This window comes from Phycodurus eques, chromosome 10 (assembly GCF_024500275.1).
Source record: "Phycodurus eques isolate BA_2022a chromosome 10, UOR_Pequ_1.1, whole genome shotgun sequence".
In the NCBI taxonomy this organism is placed as follows: domain Eukaryota; kingdom Metazoa; phylum Chordata; class Actinopteri; order Syngnathiformes; family Syngnathidae; genus Phycodurus; species Phycodurus eques.
In genome coordinates this window covers 7,567,965-7,589,028 of record NC_084534.1, presented here as the reverse complement: position 1 = coordinate 7,589,028, position 21,064 = coordinate 7,567,965, and the positions used below count along the sequence as shown (strand labels likewise).

General features: G+C 43.2%; 1 protein-coding gene across 1 annotated transcript; it reads right to left on the bottom strand.

Moving 5' to 3' along the window:
• Nucleotides 1–840: 840 nt before the first annotated feature.
• LOC133408447 (bone morphogenetic protein 7-like) lies at nt 841–20,224 on the bottom strand. Its single transcript, XM_061687410.1, has 7 exons — nt 19,725–20,224; nt 15,783–15,972; nt 9,729–9,877; nt 4,775–4,981; nt 2,474–2,544; nt 2,251–2,361; nt 841–2,153 (listed from the first exon to the last, which is right to left on the bottom strand). Exons 1-7 carry the CDS (start codon nt 20,131–20,133, stop codon nt 2,004–2,006), a joined length of 1,287 nt encoding a protein of 428 aa, XP_061543394.1. The 5' UTR covers nt 20,134–20,224; the 3' UTR covers nt 841–2,003.
• Between the last annotated feature and the right edge of the window lie 840 nt (nt 20,225–21,064).

Below are 21,064 nucleotides of genomic sequence, written 5' to 3'. Positions count from 1 at the left end.
GCGGATGGTCCAGTCGGGGTCTTGAACCTAGGTCCCCCACAGTGGTAGGCGACGATCTTAACCATTGGGCCACGGCTGCCCCAGTGACCTCTGTGACAGGCAAAGGAGTGGCAGACCATCTTCAGCGGATAATCCTGAATAGTGCTAGGCTCTTTTTCATTATCTTTGACCCCCAACTTTCGACTGTGCTGTAGCCTATTGTAGCTTCCCCATACAATTTTAGTGGTGGTTCCCCTTCGAAAGCAAGAAATAAGATGCTGCTCTGCTTCTGACGGGTATCCAACAATGACGTCATTTGCAAAACGTCAAACAGGAAGAGGACAGGCTTTAACCCGTATATGAAGACAATTGTATTGGTTAGCACGTCTGCCTCACAGTCAAGAGGTCCTGGGTTCGAATCTCGGCTCCAGCCCTTCTGTGTGGCATTTTGCATGCTCTTTTCGTGCTTGTGCTTAGGGTACTGAGGCTAATCTTGGTTCAGGCCTTCCTGTGTTATCCCCTCACTTGGGTGTACTCTGGCTTCCTCCCTCATTCCAAAAACATGCATATTCAATTAATTGAAGATTTTAAATTGTCCAAAGGTGTGAATGTGAGTGTGAATTGCTGTTTGTCCATATGATCACTGTGAGTGGCTGGCGACCAGTCTACGGTTTACCACACGTCTCGGTCAAAATTAGCTGGGATGATCTCCAGCTCATCCAAACCCCGAATGAAGACAAGCAGTACTGAAAATGAATGGATAGATATTTGAGCAAACTGGAAGCCACACTCATGTTCCCTTTAGTCACATGCATGTCAATACAAACAAGACAATTCAGTGTAGGCAGCTTCAGGCTGTATTTCTATGCATTTTCTTGTGACATTTCACTTTATTAGGCTTCTAAGTAAATGTGACAATGGAAAAAACGGATGAGTAGCTTTCTGCAGAACAGGAGACAGTGCAAAACATAATGTGAAAATTCATTAGCATGAATCACTGACACCGTTTTATAAGCTGATGTAAATTTACTAGGGCTGTCAAAGTTATAGTGTTAATGCAATTGATTAATCACAAAACTATCACATTAATCATGAATTAACTTAATAAAACAATGTCTTTTGACCGCACGCGGTCCTTTACCTTAACCGCGAATCTGAATCTGGAGGTACAAGGAGGAAGGCACAGGTTGCTATAAGGTCAGTGGTCATGATGGTCAATGCTTACACCTGTGCAAAGATGAGGGAGGAGCACACCAGTCACCCCAACTGGTGTGCAAATTTTGCTTCAAAAGTCACCCTGATGGGACTTTCCATAAAACAAATGTCAATCACATCTAGTGCAGCACTGAACTCTGTTTACATCAAAGCACAACAGGTTTAAAATACCATCTCAAAGCAAAATGTGGTATTATGAGTGGCACCTGTGATTAATCACGATTCGTCAAAATTCACAAGTGTGATTCATCTGATTTTTAAAATTAATCGATAGACCGCCCTAAAATTTACACCAAGGAACTAGACCCATCATTCAGGTCTTTTAAGCCCACACATTTTTATCGACAGACTTGTGTCAGCAGCCATTCGTCACATCAGCAGACACGTTGCGAACAGCTACTACACCTGACTTGGTCGAGCTGGCCTGCCGAACAGTCTCGGACAAACCTTTGCTTTCATGCAGGCATGATCTGATCTGAGGGTGAAAGGTCACAACTAAAATAGACAGTATCTGATCCTAACAGTGATAAATGCCGTTTGAACCAGTTCAAGTATCTCTGCTCGGATTGATTTTAGTGCATATTTCCGAGTTGCACTGAAGAACACACAAATAAGCAGTAGGGGGAAAAAAAACACTTTGCTCAGCTGCTGGTCATAAATAGAGTCCCAGAGATAAAAGCCTACTCTGTGACAGGCAGTAAATCATTTCTTTTCTCTGGTTCAACCGCTTCCTCCATATTTTTTTGTATTTTTTTTATTTGGAACATCTCTCAGAAATGAGCTCATACTGTATAATGCATGATTAGCGGTCAGTGACAGCCACAGGCTCTGACCACCATGTTGCGGTACTTCTTTAGGATGACGTTGGAGCTGTCATCAAAGTAGAGCACGGAGATCCCGTGGAGCTGCGTGGGAGCACAGCAAGGTTTCGGCACGGTTCCCGGGTTGATAAAGTGCACCTGTGTTTAGAAGACGTATAAATCAGTTTACACAGTTTGTCACAGAGCATGACGTGTGCGGTAAAAGTGGCTGTCACCAGGACTGTCTAAGACATACCAGAGTTTGCACAATAGCGTGGTTCGTGGCATTCATGTAGGAGTTGAGCGGGAAGGCGCACTCCCCCTCGCAGTAGTACGCTGCATAGCCCTCTGGTGCGATGATCCAGTCCTGAAAGGAATAAAACAGGCAAATCCAGCTACATTTTAAAAAAATAATACATAAAACCTAATATAAATATAAGAATATATGAACTATTTTAAACAAAAAAAATACACTTTACCTGCCATCCCAAATCTCTGAAACTGACATACAACTCATGTTTCTTACATCCATCCTTAGATATGCCGAGATCTAAAATTGAGAATTGAAAAATATTAAGAATTACATTTTCTTAGATATCAGGTACTGTAAATACAGGTGCAGTAAATTAGAAAAAACATATATTTTGTTTTTGTTAGCAGTAAGATATAATGAACAAATTATTTTTTTTTTTAAAAACATTAGATTTCCACTCTGTGTGTCAATAATCCATAAATATCAGGGAATAATAATAATGTATATGATAATATATATTGAACATAAATATAAACGGAACACTTGTTTTTGCTCCCATTTGTCATGAGCTGAACTCAAAGATCTAAGACTTTTTATATGTTCACACAAAACATATTTATCTCAGATATAGATCACAAATCGGTCTAAAGCTGTGATAGTGAGCAGTTCTTCTTTGCCGAGATGTAGCATATTAAGATGCTGATTAAACAGCAAGATTATTGTAAAGGTGTTCCTTTGGCTGGCCACAATAAAAGGCCCCTCTAAAATGGGCAGTTTTACTGTATTGGAGGGTGGGGGTGGTCCGAAGACCAGTCAGTATCCGGTGTGGCTACCATTTACCTCACGCAGTGCAACACATTTCTCCTTCGCACAGAGTTGACCCGGTTGTTAATTGTGGCCTGTGGAATTTTGGTCCACGCCTGTTCAGTGCCTGTGGGAAGTTGCTGAATATTGGCAGGAACTGGAACATGCTGTCGTATATGCAGAGCCAGAGCATCCCAAACATGCTCAGTGGTCGACACGTCTTGTGAGCATACTGGCCATGCAAGAACTGGGTTGTCTTCTGATTCCAGGAATTATCTACAGATTCTTGCAACACGGGGCCGTGCATTGTCATGCTGCAACATGAGGTGATGGCCGTGGATGAATGGCACAACAATTGCCCTCAGGATCTTGTCACAGTATCTCCATGCATTCAAAATGCCATCAATAAAATGCACCTGTGTTCGTTGTCCATAACATATGTTTGCCCATACAATAAACCCACCATGCACCATGGGCCACTAAATCTACATTACCAGCGAGTGTGTTACCATCTGCCCTATACAGTGAAAACTGGGATTCATCAGTGAAGAAAACACCTCTCCAAAGTGCAAGAAGCCATCGAATGTGAGCATTTGCCCACTCAAGTTGGTTGGCCGGGACGAGGAACTGCAGTCAGGTCAAAATGCAAATGAGCTTCCCTGAGACGGTTTCTGACAGTTTGTGCAGAGACTCTTTGGTTATGCAAATCGGTTGTTGTAGCAGCTGTCCATGTGGCTGGTGTCAGATGGTCTTGGAGGTGAAGATGGTGGATATGAAGCTCCTGAGCTCGTGTGGTTCCATGCGGTCGGCGGTTGTAGGCCTGTTTGAATTTACTGCCGATTTCCCTGAAATGCCTTTGGTGACATTTTATGGAAAAGAACATTCAATTCAAGGGCAACAGCTCTGGTAGAGAGTCTTGCAGTCAGCATACCGATTGTATGCTCCCTCAAAACTTGCGACATCTGTGGCTTTGTGCTGTGTGATAAAAGTGTAACTTTTTACTGTGGGCAGCCTAAGACACACCTGTGCAATAATCATGCTGTCTAATCAACATTTCAATATGCCACAATTGTGAGGTTGCTGGATTATCTCAGCAATGGAGAAGTGCTCACTAACACAGATTTAGACAGATTTTTGAACAATATTTGAGAGAAATTTGTACAAAGAAAAAATCTTTGATTCAACTCTTGAAAACTAGTAGCAAAAACAAAAGTTTATATTTTTGTGCAGTTGTTTTACTTTTTGAATTGAACGACAAAAAAAAAACCTTCCTGGCATATTCTTCTTTACTGAGATGCAGCTGTAGTTATCCCGTATTTGATCACTACAAGCTATGAAGTAATTGACAATGAAATAATCAAACACTATTTAAAAAGTCAAATAATCATTATAAGATGCAGGAATATTAAAAAAATCGTTGAACATTTATTAGATAAGGAGTAAACATTCCGGCAGGTAATATCATTTAAGCGTTAAAAACATTGCTAGATAACAACCTAAAATGCCAATACTTCAACTCCATTATTGGATGTTAAACATTTCTGTCATTAAATTACTGTAGGACTTCTTCGTAATATTGTGAGGTTTTTTTTTTTTGGGGGGGGGGAGGTTCAAGTTTATTCATATAATTCTTTGACTTCATTCTCAAACATGTTTTTTCTCTTCAGTGTGAACTTTGTACAAGACAACCATTGTCTTTGGAGAAAATGCTAGAAATTGATACCTGTTGCGGCCTCGACTGCCTTCAGTGCATCTTGGACAGTCTTCTGTGGTTTTGAGCGGTTCGAATGGCGCCCCCTGTGGCTGTGGGCGGAGCGGATGTTACGAAAGCGAACCTCATTGGATTTGAAGAAGGCAACCAGGAAGGGCTGCTTTTCTCGTGCTCCGCTGCCTGTTAACAGCCCGGACAGTCGGGGCGTCCGCCTATAACCTGCAGTGCAATAGTGATCAACAGGGGGAGCATTATGAAATACAGTGCGGTCTTCATTTTACAAAGGCGTTCCAGTCCTACAGTGGTGACGTAACCCAAATTTTTATGTAGGTTACTGTAGTCTATTACTAATCTGTGCTAACACAGTACTTCCATCCATCCATTTTCTGAGCCGCTTCTCCTCACTAGGGTCACGGGCGTGCTGGAGCCTATCCCAGCTATCATCGGGCAGGAGGCGGGGTACACCCTGAACTGGTTGCCAGCCAATCGCAGGGCACAAACAAAAAAACAACCATTCACACTCACAGTCACACCTACGGGCAATTTAGAGTCTTCAATTAATGCATGTTTTTGGAATGTGGGAGGAAACCGGAGTGCCCGGAGAAATCCCACGTAGCCACAGGGAGAACATGCAAACTCCACATAGGCGGGCCCGGGTCCTCAGAACTGTGAGACTGACGCTCGAACCAGTCGTCCACTGTGCCGCCCTAACACAGTACTTAAATCATAATTTACGGAAGTGTATTGCATTCACTTGGGGGAAAAAAACTCCTGTTTTTCTGAGTAATTTTTTTGAGGGCTTTGTTTTTTTGGAATATTTTTTTTTTGTTTTACTGAGTATTGTTTTCTGTTTTTTCTGAATAATTATTTTACTCAGTTTTTCTGTCGAGTTTTTCCCCCCTGTTTTATGACTATTTTTCCCCTGTTTTTCTGAGTAATTTATTTCCTGCTTTTCTGAGTAATTTTCCCCCCATTTTTCTGACAATTTTTTTTCAGTTTTTCTGACAATTTTTTTTCTAATGACTAATAACAATACCATCTATGTGACCCAAAGACAGGAGTATCTCCCAGTGTCTTAAACCCATATCAAAATAAAACTTGATCTAACTAAATAAGTCGGTCATATTGCTTATTACGGAGTCGGCAAAGAGTCACTTGCAGTTCGCAGGTTCTCGCGTGAGTTAGATGTGACCCAATAAGAATTTGTCAGAAAAACAGGTGGAAATTTTTTTATAAAACAGGGGGGGAATTAGACAGAAAAACTGAGAAAAAGAATTAGATTTGTTTGTTTCATAAGGGGCGGCACGGTGGACGACTGGTTAGAGCGTCAGCCTCACAGTTCTGAGGACCCGGGTTCAATTCCCGGCCCTGCCTGTGTGGAGTTTGCATGTTCTCCCCGTGCCTGCGTGGTTTTTTTCCAGGCACTCCGGTTTCCTCCCACATCCCCAAAACATGCATTAATTGGAGATTCTAAATTGCCCGTAGGCATGACTGTGAGTGCGAATGGTTGTTTGTTTCTATGTGCCCTGCGATTGGCTGGCAACCAGTTCAGGGTGTACCCCGCCTCCTGCCCGATGATAGCTGGGATAGGCTCCAGCACACCCGCGACCCCTAGTGAGGAGAAGCGGCTCAGAAAATGGATGGATGGATGTTTAATAAGGAAATTCCCATGTTTAGTGTCTGATGATTGTGGACTTCTGGAGACGTCCTTTGCTGAAGCTATTTGCACAGGTGTTGTTCATCGATATTGCAGCACTACTGTATATTGATTACTGATTGTGTATCTTTTACACATCATTATTGATCAGTATTACCGCACTACTGGACACTTTATATAGTTTAATGACTGAATTTTGAACACTGGTGTTTATGTTCTAAATGTATACTTTTGTAGTGGCTTTTCTGCTGCCGTACTAGTGCTAGTACTAGCTCCAACAACTGGAGATAAATTCCTTGTCTGTTTTAACATACCCGGGTACTAAAGATGAATCTGATTGAGATTCTGATCTTTTTCAATCTCAACAAATTCCATCGTTGTGCTTATGAAAGCAAGTATCTTGGATAAAATGTGTCCATTCAGATTGGATTTTGCAGGTGACAGTGTTCTTGATCAAATATGACACAATAAACACACTTTATATGTGGTAAAACCCCTCCTTGAGCTGTCACCTTATCGTGGTCGAGAGGTTTGTGTGTCCCAATGATCCTAGGAGCAAAGTTGTCTGGGGCTTTATGCCCACGGCAGTGTCACCCATGGCAAACAGGTCCTTGGTGAGGGACCAGACAAAGCATAGCTCCAAAAACCCCAATGATGACAAACAATTCAGGAAGACGTTTTCCCTTGCCCGGACGCGGGTCACCGGGGCCCCCCTCTGGAGCCAGGCCTGGAGGAGGGGCTCGAAGGCAAGCGCCTGGTGGCCGGGCCTGCACCCATGGGGCCCTGCCGGGCACAGCCCGAAAAGGTAACGTGGGTCTCCCTTCCCAAGGGCTTACCACCTGTGGGAGGGGTCATAGGGGTCGGGTGCAGTGTGAGCTGGGCGGTGGCCGAAGGCAGGGACCTTGGCGATCCGATCCCCGGCTACAGAAGCTGGCTCCAGGGACATGGAATGTCATCTCTCTGCCAGGGAAGGAGCCCGAGCTGGTGTGTGAGGTCGAGAAGTTCCGACTAGGTATAGTCGGGCTCACCTCCACACACGGCTTTGGCTCTGGTATCAGTACTCTCGAGAGGGGTTGGACTCTCTTCCACTCTGGAGTTGCCCACGGTGAGAGGCGCCGAGCAGGTGTGGGTATACTTATTGCCCCCAGACTCTTTTGGCATTCACCCCGGTGGACGAGAGGGTAGCCTCCCTCCACCTTCGGGTGGGGGGATGGGTTCTGACTGTTGTTTGTGCCTATGCAACAAACAGCAGTTCAGAGTACCCACCCTGTTTGGACTCCTTGGAAGGGGTGCTGAAAAGCGCTCCTGTAGGGGACACCATCATTCTGCTAGGGGACTTCAATGCTCACATGGGCAATGACAGTGAGACCTGGAAGGGCGTGATTAGGAGGAACGGCTCCCCCGATCAGAACCCAAGCGGTGTTCTGTTATTGGACTTCTGTGCTCATCACGGATTGTCCATAACGAACACCATTTTCAAGTATAAGGGTGTCCACACGTGCACTTGGCACCAGGACACACTAGGTCGCAATTCGATGATTGACTTTGTGGTCGTGTCATCGGACTTGCGGCCGCACGTCTTGGACACTCGGGTGAAGAGAGGGGCGGAGCTGTCAACTAATCATCACCTGGTGGTGAGTTGGCTCCGATGGTAGTGGAAGATACCGGTCTGACCTGGCATGCCCAAAACGTATTATGAGGGTCTGCTGGGAACGTCCAGAAGAGTCCCCTGGTTCTGGGGTTGAGGTCACCGAGCTGGTTAAAAAGCTCATCAGTGGCAGGGCCCCGGGGATAGATGACATCCGCCCGGAGTTCCCGGAAAGCAGTGCACCACCAACACTATATAGTGGTGATGTGGCTGACCTCGACTCGGGACGTTGTGAGTCGGTGGGGAGAATACTTCGAAGACCTCCTCAACTTCACCGACACGCCTTCCCATGAAGAAGCAGAGTCAGGGTTCTCTGAGGCGGGCTCTCCTATCCCTGTAGTTGAGGTCACTGAGGTGGTTAAAAAGCTCCTTGGTGGCAAGGCTCCGGGGGTGGATGAGATTCGCCCGGAGTACCTAAAGGCTCTGGCTGTTGTGGGGCTGTCCTGGTTGACACGCCTCTCCAACATCGCATGGACATCGGGGACAGTGCCTCTGGATTGGCAGACTGGGGTGGTGGTCCCACTTTTTAAGAGGGTGTGTTCCAACTACAGGGGGATCACACTCCTCAGCCTCCCTGGTAAGGTCTATTCAGGGGTGCTGGAAGGGAGGGTCCTTCGGGAAGTCGAATCTCAGATTCAGGAGGAGCACTGTGGTTTTCGTCCTGGCCGTGGAACAGTGGACCAGCTCTACACCCTCAGCAGGGTCCTCGAGGGTGCATGGGAATTGCCCCAACCAGTCTACATGTGTTTTGTGGACTTGGAGAAGGCGTTCGACCATGTCCTTCGGGGAGTCCTGTGGGAGGTGCTTCGGGAGTGTGGGGTACCAAACCCCCTGATACGGGCTGCTCGGTCCCTGTACGACCACTGTCAGAGCTTGGTCTGCATGGCCAGCACTAAGTCGGACTCGTTTCCGGCGAGGTTGGACTCCGCCAAGGCTGCCCTTTGTCACCGATTCTGTTCATAACTTTTATGGACAACATTTTTAGGCGCAGCTAAGGTGCAGAGGGGGTCCGGTTTGGTGGCCTCAGAATTTCATCTCTGCTTTTTGCAGATGATGTGGTTCTGTTCGGTTCAACAAGCCGTGATCTCCAACTCTTACTGGAGCGGTTCGTTGTGGTAAAGGAGCTAAGCCGAAAGGCGAAGCTCTCGATTTACCGGTCGATCTACGTTCCTACCCTCACCTATGGTCATGAGCTGTGGGTCGTGACCGAAAGAACAAGATCCCGGATACAAGCGGCCGAAATGAGTTTCCTCCGCAGGGTGTTCAGGCTCTCCCTTAGAGATAGGGTGAGAAGCTTGTTCATCCGGCAGGATCTCAGAGTAGAGCCGCTGCTCCTCCACATCGAGAGAAGCCAGATGAGGCGGCTGGGGCATCTGATTCGGATGCCTCCCGGACGCCTCACCGGTGAGGTGTTCCGGGCACGTCCCACCGGGAGGAGACCCCGGGGACGTTACAGGACACGCTGGAGAGATTACGTCTCTCGGCTGACCTGGGAACGCCTCGAGATCCCCTCGGAAGAGCTGGAGGAAGTGGCTGCGGAGAGGGAAGTCTGGGCGTCCCTGCTAAAGCTACTGCGCCCGCGACCCGACCTCGGATAAGCGGAAGAAAACGGATGGATGGATGGATGGATATGTGGTAAATAATGCATGATGTTGACTGACCATGGTTATCTTCCAGGACCAGATGCAGGCCACGGTTGTGCTCTGGGTTGGCCAGCCAAAGATTACTAGTGGCAGTCAGGTCAAAGATGAGCCAGCCCTGCTCTGCAACCCACACCTCTCGCTGTTCCAACAGCACCAGCTCCACTTCACTGCAGGAAATTAATAACAATAAAAGATGTATTATATTGTTATTGGGTAAATTCAGAGTATTACCATTTTCAAAACACTGAGGGAAATGCATTTAAAACAACATCCGTCCATGAAATAATCCTTCTAGTCCCCAAAGGTGAATAATTTCGCGAATGAAGTTAAGAGTCAGCCCATTCATTTCACTGCTGGAGTAAGTTAACAATATATGTTACTAGTAAAGAAATCAGGAGCAATATCATACTTTACCTCACAAACTTGTTAATAACACAGACAATGCTTGAGCAAAATGACTGAATCGTGTGTGGTCTTGCTCCAACAACCAACATGTGTCTTATTAAGGGCAGATTTCACAGACAATAGCTTTGTTTACAGAGTGATTTTTAGACCCTCAAGGAGACGTCTGTCTTTGTTCCTGACACCTGCTCGTCTGTGCTGAGTGGCCTTTATGGAAGGTACTGCGAATGACAATGGTCTTGCCCTCATCAGTGTCGTCAGCCCTACTGTCACCGATGAAGGACCCCGCTCCCCATCCTCCACCACATCCCTCCAACATGCTGAATAAGCAAGTCAAGCACAGTGACTTTAAAATGTGTAAAAGCAGTCCTTCATAGTGTTAAAAGAAAATATCAGCATTAGAATTTTATTTCGGTACAGTGACTTTAAAATTCTCATTAGGGATTATAATTACTAGTAATACACCTTTCCAGGTAGCAGAGAGTGATTGACTATCTCTGACTTGAACTGAAAACAATGACAAAAACTTATCTTTGGGGTTCCACTGTCAGTTAATTCGCCAGTCCCTCAATGATCATGTAAACTATGTCTGAATTTCCACCACATCAGTTTCTGAATCAATTTAGCTATTGAAATGTAAATTACACCCAGCATTGTCTCCCTTGGAAATAATTTACCTTACATAACATCTTCTATTCGACTTTACCATGTTTTCTCAATCATGCTACCTTGGTCAAATGACAAGCAAGGGTATGTTTACTAGTCTGTGTTTTTTCCACCCATAAGTATGTGTGATGTCATGATGAAAAAAATCCATAAATAGAAATACAAAAATCCATCCAACCATCTATCCATCCATTTTCTGTAATAAAAATGATTTAAGTGGCAAGGCGCCCTGAGAATATGAATAGGCTTGGTTTCTTCTAACAGTTTATGCAGAGACTCAATCAGTCCTGTGCAGTTCCTCAATCTGTGTGGATTCTACCGGGTATGTCCTTCTGTTGGAAACTCGTGAGATATCAACAGATATTCAACAGATGTTAGCTATGCATCAAGTTATGATAAGATGAAAACCCTAATATACAATCTAACATGATGTCCGCTTTGTTGGAAGTGTTGTGACATGGCTGGAAAGAAAATGTATCAAATCTTAGCAGTTAGCATGAAAGGAAATAGCAGTTAGCATGTAAGGAAATGGTGTTTACGTGCATTGGTTTACTTGTATATATATATATATATATATATATATATATGTAGGGTGATTGAAAAGTAACTCCCTATTTTAAAATAAAAAATTTTGTGTATATTCCATGATTAAAGGAGCAAGTCTATTCTACCAAGCCAACGACCTTGGAAGAACTTGAAGGGCAAATACGAGAAGTTATGTCTGCCATCCCACAAGAGTTCCTTTTGAAAGCAGTTAATGCTGTTCCTAGGCGGCTTGAGAAACTGGTGGCTAATGCTGGCGCCCACATCGAATTTTAAAAAACTCTATGCAATACACTTTCTTCTTATGTTTATTTCTTATAAGAATTATAGTTCAGAAATAAATTACAAGTACTTAAAAATAGGGTGTTACTTTTCATACAGTATATCACGTGAGACCTCAGCGTACCACAACTTCAGTTCACTCGGAATAAGAGTATTAACTATGTGCATTGCAATTTTTCTTTGGCCATATTTATTTCAAAAGAAGGACCAGTCTCAACCAGTGGGGTCAAGAAAAAGGAATATGAGAAGGAAGAAGATTAAATGAAGACACAATACTAGGAAATGAAATCCAAACAAATTGGAGATTGAAAAGCATCTGAAACATATTGTTCGACTTTGAAAGTTTCACAGTATATCATGCTCAACCTGAACAATATTCCAACAAAACAACACATAGCAAATACCTAAACCCTTGAAAGCAAAGCACAAGCAAAATAAATGGCAGGTCTCGACCCCAGATACCCAACAAACACACAGTTGATGGGACAACTGGTCCTCAGGCAACTGGTCCTCAAAATTGCATACCTAGGACAATTGGTCCTCGCAATAAATTTAACAACTTAATTGCTGATTTTATTTTATTTTTTACAAATGTAACAACTAACATTTTTTTAAACAAAAAAACAAGACCAACAATTGCTAACAAATCAATCTTTATTAAAAATAAGAGATAAGTGTTTCACACTTTATTACAAATCACAGAAAAATTTATAACACTACTTTAATTTTTATTATTATATTTTTTTATTATTCTTATTTTTACAAATCAGAGCTATATTTATCACAATCATATGTAATCTCAGTATATATACAGAGCAGGTGTAGGTGTCGGGTTTTCCACCATGCAGGTTGTGGCTGATGCCACACAAAAACTCTGGAGTGGTCTTCTTGCCTTCATTGAGGGCAACTACAAGGTTGTGGAGGCGCATCTGAAGTTCTACGTAGTTTCTCGTCACATGCTTGGTTGGGCACACCAGACCTGTCGCCATACCTCAGTCTTCAGGGGGGAACTTAAAATTCATCGGGGGTCACAATTATTATTACCCTACAGACAGTACATACTGTCCATCCATCCATTTTCCTGTCCTTAACCAACAGCAATTATGACCAGCTTCAAAGCCGGTCCTTGTAATTTAAGGTAATGATATACAACCCCAATTGCAATGAAGTTGGGACGTTGTGTTAAACATAAATAAAAACAGAATGCAATTATTTACAAATCATGTTCAACCTATATTTAATTGAATACACAACAAGGACAAGATATTTAATGTTCAAACTAATAAACTTTATTGTTTTTAGCAAATAATCATTAACTTGGAATTCTATGGCTGCCACATGTTCTAAAAAAGCTGGGACAGGTGGCAAAAAAGACCAAAGGCCAAAAACCAACATTGAATGCCCATCCGTGATCGAAGGTCGGACGTTGTTAACCCGGGTCACAACCGATCCGGTATGGAATTCTTTGGATGAACGCTCATATTTGTTTGGCAAAGTTTTAAGCCGCATGCCCTTCCTGACGCAACCCTCTGCATTTATCCGGGCTTGGGACCGGCCTACAGTTTGCACTGGCTTGTGCCCCCCATAGGGCTGCATTACCTAGATGACCAGATGATACATTTAATTATGCTGCAAAATCGATCAAGAAGGTGGCGGCGTAGATGGTATGTAGAAGCAAGGGGAACGCTGAGTACGTCATCACAGCAAGTGACTAAAATGGACCGATCACGAGAGATGATCTCTGCGGCATTCTACGCGCAGCAACAATTTTTGCTGTGTGCGCGTCAAGTGACACTGAGGGCCCGCAAAGGGGCCGCACAGCTAGATTTGCCCATTCATCCTTTCTTAAATAATGTGAAGTTTACCTGTACCATTTTCTGAAAAGCAGCCCCACACAATCATGTTCCCACCTTCGAACATCATTGTTGGTTGGTATGGTGTTTTTTAGGGTGCCATTTCTCCTCAAAACACCTCCTGGTGTGCATTATGGCATCCAAACAGTTAATTTTTTCTCTCATCAGACCACACTATATTCTCCCAGTATTTAACTGGTTTGTCCAAATGTTGTTGAGCAAACTTTAAACAAGCTTTGACATGCTTTTTTTTAAGCAATGGGCTCTTGCCTGGTGAGCGTGCATACAGGCCATGGCAGCGGATTGCATTACTCACTGTTATCTTTGTGAGAACAGTACCTGCTAATTCCAGGTCTTTTTGAAGCTCTCCACAGGTGGTCTTTGGCTCTTGGACAACTCTTCTGATTATTCTTTGCGCTCCTCTTTCAGAAATCTTGTGAGGAGCACCTGATCAATGCAAATTTATGGTGGTATGATTGACTTTTCACTTACGTATTATGGCCCCAACTGTGCTCACTCGAACGTTCAGAAGTTTAGATATGCGCCTGTAACCAATGCCATCGTTATGTTTTGCAACAAGTAGTTTGCGATGGTCTTGAGACAGCTCTCTGCTCTTACCCATCATGAGATGTGTCTTGACTGACGCCTTGGCAATGAGACCTTTTTGTAGGCCATCAATTAGCACTGAACCAGTTGATATTCATTTGCACTGACAAGGGGCTGGATTGCTGTTTGAGTATTGATCGATTTTAGGTGTGGTCTTGGCTTTCCATCCCTTTTTGCATCTCCCTTTCTTCATGTGTTCAATACTTTTTCCCTGTGTCATTTCACATTATTGCACACAAGTTAATTTCCGATCTTACTTATTCTACTTTCTTTGTATGTATAGATTACTTGGTTTGTGGTGAAAATTTCAAGTCAATAGCACCTTTGGAATATATATTTACTGAGAAAAATGGTGACGTGTTAGATACTTATTTCAGCTGCTATATATGCCTCGCTGGGTGTGTTCACTGGAGGGTGGTCAACAATAGGTTCAGTAGGAATCCTACCCGAGGACTCCATTCACTTTTGAAGACTAGTTGTCCGAGGACCAGCTTTCCTACAATCTAAACGAATATGACAGACATTCCACAAAAATACTGTATCGAAAATATTATACTTTGCCATAACCGCAAATTGTAGTTATAGGGGCTTACGGTCAAGGAACTTTTGACATTCACAAAGTAATTATTACAGAAACAAAACCAAATGTCAGAACTGCATTTGCCGTTGTTGCTGTTGTCTTAACGATATTTGAATAAAATTCTGCTAAATTATTTTGGGGAATAGACAGTTGCTGCAATGTCAAGTGATACCACTTACAGTATATTCAAGGTATTTTGAGGGAGTGGTTTTTCAATATGCAATCTTTGTACTTTATACTGCAATGTAATATACAGTCTATGGTTGAGAATAATTGTGAGTTCACAAAATGAAAATGACAAGCTGTTCACTTCAAGTAATAAATGCATATAATTTTCCACAGTGAAATACACTGTACAAGGGTGGGCAAACATATTTTAAAATATTACTTATATACATTAATAAATTTATATTTTATATTTAAAACGGAGAGACGGCCAGATCATTCCGAGGTTAAAAAAAGTTTAGATGTGTATAGTATTTTATTTTAATATAAATTAATAACAGCGGCACGGTGGCCGACTGGTTAGAGCGTCAGCCTCACAGTTCTGAGGACCCGGGTTCAATCCACGGGCCCGCCTGTGTGGAGTTTGCATGTTCTCCCCGTGCCTGCGTGGGTTTTCTCCGGGCACTCCGGTTTCCTCCCACATCCCAAAAACATGCATGGTGGGTTAATTGAAGACTCTAAATTGCCCGTAGGAGTGAATGTGTGTGTGAACGGTTGTTTGTTTATATGTGCCCTGCGATTGGCTGGCGACCAGTTCTCGCCTCTCGCCTAGAGTCAGCTGGGATCGGCTCCAGCCAGCCCGCGACCCCAGTGAGGATAAGCGGTGTAGAAAATGAAGGAATGAATAATTACTGGTAACCAATTAGTTAATTAAATGTTTATGTACACATTTGAGCTTTTATTAATATTTGGATTGTATTATTTACAATAGATCATTGAATGCATTAATTTAATGAGCTGAAATAGTAATAAAAAAATAATTCATACATTTTAAATAACCAATTCCATGGGGGAAAGAATGCAACAAATGTGAATGGTCAGTTAATGAATGGAGCAGCCAGTCTCTGCCCACCCCAACTCTACGAGAAGTAGCATAAAAATAAAACCGAGACAAGCAATGAACAAGATGCTCACCTGTCTGCAGCCTCCTGCAAGACCTGGTAGAGGCTGATTCGGACCGTTTCATTCTCAAAGCGTTCCTGGGTGAAATCCTTAAAAATCCTCAACTCTGCCGCCGTGACAGCCTCTCCCTCTGGGATACGGGAAAGATCAAATCTAAATTCCTTTTGGTGCTTCTTGTATAGAAGTTCTTGATCCCGAGCAACTGTTAGGAAAAAGAAAAATAGACATGGGGAAATTATTTACACATTCACATTGAACCTCTGGCAGAAGCTGTAAGTCAACATTTGATTGAGGCTTTTATGTGCAATTTACAATCTACTCCATTACAATAACAACATGATTCATGGTTTATTGTTTTAAACCAGCTGCCACACACTAAACATATAGCTCTCATAGAGAAAGTTTGTCCCTTGGGAGGAAAAGTCAAGCCACTGTCAGATGCTAAACCAGTCAGGGATGTCAAGATCTGTCAAAACTGTTAAAGACTCGAACAATTCTCTGATGTGTGTCGCCTCTCGCCACAACTCGGAAGCGGCGCAGCAGGAATAGAAAAACTCTCGACTCAGTCTACGACATGATTGATCTAAACATCACTTAAGTCTGCCATACATGCCAATACGGAGGATAAAAACACCCGGAACCCAATTTGGCTCCCACGTGTGGACCACAAGAAAAGGCACTGCCCGGAAAACCACAACTGCCAGTGTGCTTTTAGAAACGCATTCACATTAAGTATAGAAATCCACACAATTCATGTCTCTGCCAGATTGTGTACCACCCACGCCCCCCTGATCCATTTCCCATGTATCACTGTCCCTCATTGTTGACGATAGACGTCTAGCAGCAGTAGCATTGTGGATTTTCCTCCCTGCCAGATGAAAACTTGCTCAGACTTTCCAGAAGAATGGCAGTCAAAAAAGACCCCAAAATCTTGTGACACTTCCCAGTGTTTTTGCAGCATTAGTCAACTTGTTTGTCCTTGGAAAGATCACTGAAGGTCTCCAACGAAGGTGTACAGAGCAGACCAGTGCAGTGATCAGCAGCTTTAAACGGACTGCTGACTTCATTGTAACATCATATAACACAAAAGCCTTAATTTCAGTGCCCGAAAAGTCTCACACACACTGACAGTCTTTTAAAAACACTTCTAATGCCATAACCCCACCACCCCCCCAGCCCCCACCCCCCACCCCCGCCCCTCCCTCCCACACACACACACACACACACAGCACACACAGCCTCACTCGCTCTAAAGAGCTGAGCATTCTGAACCCTGCTAGTCATTTGTGTGACCACAATTAAATGCTGGAGGGGAAGAGGGGGTATTTTTATGAAAGCAATAATTGCTTGTAAGGACTTGGCGTGTTTACGTTAAGGACCATTAGCTGCAAAGATCAGACCTCAGATATGCAAACTTCCCTCTGGGAGGGATTTCAACACTTCAGTTTACCCCTGACACTACAGGGCCACACAGACATGAACCACCCATGCCTTTTGCAGACTTATTGGAGTGGTAGCGAAATAGAAAAAAAACATGAATTGGTAAATTATTTGTGAAGACGTTAAGATATTAAGTGCATCATTTGAAGCTCAGCCTTTTCATGCGGTCTATTACTCAAGAGAAAACCTTTCCCCCATTCACACCATTTACAGGTTGCATGTGTTGACAAGTTTGACAGCATTGCATAGACTCCAAAATGTTTTCTTACAGATTATCACAGGTACCAAAAGGACCTTGTCAAAACAAATGTTCCCCGTATGCATACATCTGCTCCAGACAGTGTCTGTTTGTTTAGGATTTGCAGAGATTCATGAAGTTTGACAATCAGCACAATTGTAGTGTCTAATCTACAAAAGTACTGCGAGGATGGACGCCTTGGAAACCACTTGTTTTGGAGTGAGTGTACAGAATGAGAAAATTACAGCGATTTTCTTAACATGATCCCCTCACGTGATCCCTGACATCAGTTTAGCAGAACAACTGTTAAGTGTTTTTCGTGTAACTTTTTCTTCTTTCAACGAAAAAGGTGTTAAATCTGTCAGTATAGAAAAGTCCATACTGTACCCATGTGTATATTTAATACTATACATTGCAATGTGCAGAAATCTCAAAGGTGCATGGCAATAATACAAACACATTCTCACAATGCCATTCCACCATAACTGTGGTATGCAACGACAAGCACTTTGCACATTTTGTGTTGGGTGAATAAACACTCTCTAATAATGGTGACTGCAATTAAAAGCCTCCCTCTGACTCGGGCTAACGAAACATTTAAAGCATAGTCCACCTGCGGGATATACCTTCATCTGCTAGAAGCCGTGATCTTTACAGGGGAAATACCGTAATCCATTTAAGTCTTAAATCCATCGTCTGGGGACCACCATGCTGCTCCAACACAATGAGGGGGCCCAAGTTACAAACGTAGAAAATGATCGAAATGGGAGGCTATGGTGTACTTGAGAAGGGGAAAACCCGCATTAATGATGTGTCTTCATATCTATTGTTTAAGAGGGCATGCTCGCATGTGTAAAAATGGATTTTAAAAGCCTTTGTGTATTATTCAAACATGCCACGTTGTCCTCATTTAGATTTATGAATCTCAGATGGCTGTTTATTTGTATGTATAAGTTCAAACTCAATGACATTCATGCGAATGGACTAAGAGTATAAACATTTCTTTAAGATAAACTTCATCTCTTCCCAATTGGCCTTTAACCTTCCGCCAGCCCCTGAGGCAGCATTGCTGCAGGATGAAATGTAACATCCACACTGGCACCAAGCTGTCTATACTCTTCTATCACACAGAAGCCTTTGTTGAAACTCCGCTGGAAACTGAATTTACATCCTTCAAAAAAGTGAAAGCTAAGAGTAACAAAGGCAAAACTAACTTCAGCAACACTGCAACTTCCCCTCGTCTGCCTCAGAGCTTCCAAGAAATTTGGAAAAAAATACTTTTTTTATACTGTCGTATCAGGCCCATTTTAATTCACACTTTAATTCAAAGGGGCACATGTTCGAAGCGTGTAACTAGTATGTCTGCCTCACAGTCAAATGTTCTGTGTATATTTTGGCTTGGGCCTTGTCTAGAGTTTGTATTTTATCCCCATGCTTGCATTGGATTTCTCTGGGTACTCCACTTCTTCCCACATTCCAAAAACATGAGGCCCCCACTCCTCACAAAGCAGAGAAAGGGCACAGACTGTTGACAGAAACATAAGACACTGAAGTTACCCCAAAAATGGCATTACGGTCATTATGAGACAAAGTGTATTCACCCACTATAATTATTAGGAAAGAACCATTACTATTTATGAAATACAAGCTTAACAAGCCTTTTTCACCCCAGTGTCACCTGTTGTATCTGACTCTAAATAGTCCATAAAAGAGCCTATTGATTGTCTGCCTGTATGTGCCTGTGATTGACTGGTGACCAGTCCAGGGTGTACACCAGCTCTCACACAAAATCCGCTGGGATAGGCTACAGCTCACATGTAATCCTGAACATGATAAGTGGAAAAAAATAAAACCAATGCATAACCTGAATTAAAAGCGCCTCTCCTCCAGTCCACATTGTCTTGCAAATGAGTATAATGATGAGATGATATATATTTATCAATTTGCATTCTCGATGATCTACAGGTTTGCTGGTCTGTGTGTTTACATTAAAATCCATCCATCCATTATCTGAGCTGCAAACAACCATTCGCACGCACATTCACACCTACGGGCAATTTAGAGTCTTCAATTAACCTACCATGCATGTTTTTGGGATTTGGGAGGAAACCAGTGAAACTCCACACAGGCGGGGCCGGGGATTGAACCCCGGTCCTCGGAAATTGAGGCAGACGCTCTAACCAGACACCCACTGTTCCGCCTGTTTACAGTCAAATAATAAATATAAATATTATTACAGACATATGGCACTGGAAGCGTTCATGTGATAAACTTACTGAGATTGACAAAACTCATCACCATGTCAGCATCATCCAGGAAACGACTGTCCTGCAGGGTCACCGTGTTGGAAGCCTGAGGGAGCAAATGGGGATTGTAGCTGGAATATCTCGTCTGCGGCGCGTCAATCGAGGCAGTATTGTACAGGTCCAGCATGAACAACGGGGCAGCGTTGAGCCTCGTGTGGACTTGCGTGGGTCGCGGGCGATGAGGCAGCCCCAGGATGGAGAGGATCTCCCGCTGCATGTCCTTGCGCTCCTGGCTCCTCAGTCGGCGGTGGATGAAGCTGGAGCGCACCTCGTTGCCCACGGAGAAGTTGGAGAAGGACACCTTAGTGGACAAGACGCCACAATTCCATGTTAGGAAAATAAGAAGTGTCCCCAAGGCGCATGTCACAGTTCGAACCATGTTTTGTTTTAAGCGTTTCTCTAAAAGATATTGGTAATCGATCACATAAATATTCCCAGTATCAAATACCAAGCAGGATAATCACCTCATAAATGTCTATTAGCTAGCTGCAAAAAAAAAACAAAAACGCTCAAACACTGTGCTCTCCTGTATTTCAGTTGTGTGCTTGTCTTTCGTATGGCAATTTTGGAGCGCGTTTAGAGACCCTATGCAACTGGAGGAGGGGCGGGGGGTGGGGGGGGCGGTGGTCAGGGTGGGATTAAAGAGAAGGTGAAGAATAGGTGAAGCGCATCTATCCTGTCATGTTCGAGACTTGAGTGGGGCCATTTTAACCCCAAGTGCCGTGATAATTGTTTGAATTGTATTTAGACCATTTAAAAACCTCTACATCAGTGTTTCCAACCCACATTTGTAAAAACAAATACAATACCATATATTTTATTTTTATTTTCAAATGGATTCGTTTTGTGAAATTGAAGCTTTTGAGATCTCTCACGAATCACGATACACTGCCACGACACACTGGTTGGAATTCACTGCTCTCAAGAATTAAAAAAAAAAAAAAAAAAAAAAAAATCCCACATTCCCCTAATCAACACAGACTTCTTTGAACTGAAACAACCAAATCGGTCCCACCCTAATCATTTGGGGGGTGTCTACTCTGAGGAGTGATCGGCTGCAATTCAGTAGCATGAAGGGACTTGCCAATGGCCCCAGTGAATTAGTGCAACAATGTGCGAAGCACTCACTGTTACTTTAATAGGCGGGTAATGGCTGAAGGCGTGGGTGAAGAGTGGCAAAAGTTAAATCCAATTTTTAGGTGCAGATTATAACGAGTGCTATTTTTGAGGATAGTAATTGAATCGAACAATACTCGTGAACTTGCAAAATAATTACAAAGTATTATAGGCCTATATGTCGTTTTCATAAT

Bases quoted from the DNA above. Each gene is read 5' to 3' on its own strand.
- LOC133408447 (XM_061687410.1), bottom strand. From the start codon at position 20,133: ATGGTTCGAACTGTGACATGCGCCTTGGGGACACTTCTTATTTTCCTA. The intron at 2,362-2,473 runs GTAAAGTGTATT...TATTCCTTTCAG, and splicing joins TCAGAGATTTGGGATGGCAG to GACTGGATCATCGCACCAGA. The intron at 2,154-2,250 runs GTATGTCTTAGA...TTCTAAACACAG, and splicing joins ACGCTATTGTGCAAACTCTG to GTGCACTTTATCAACCCGGG.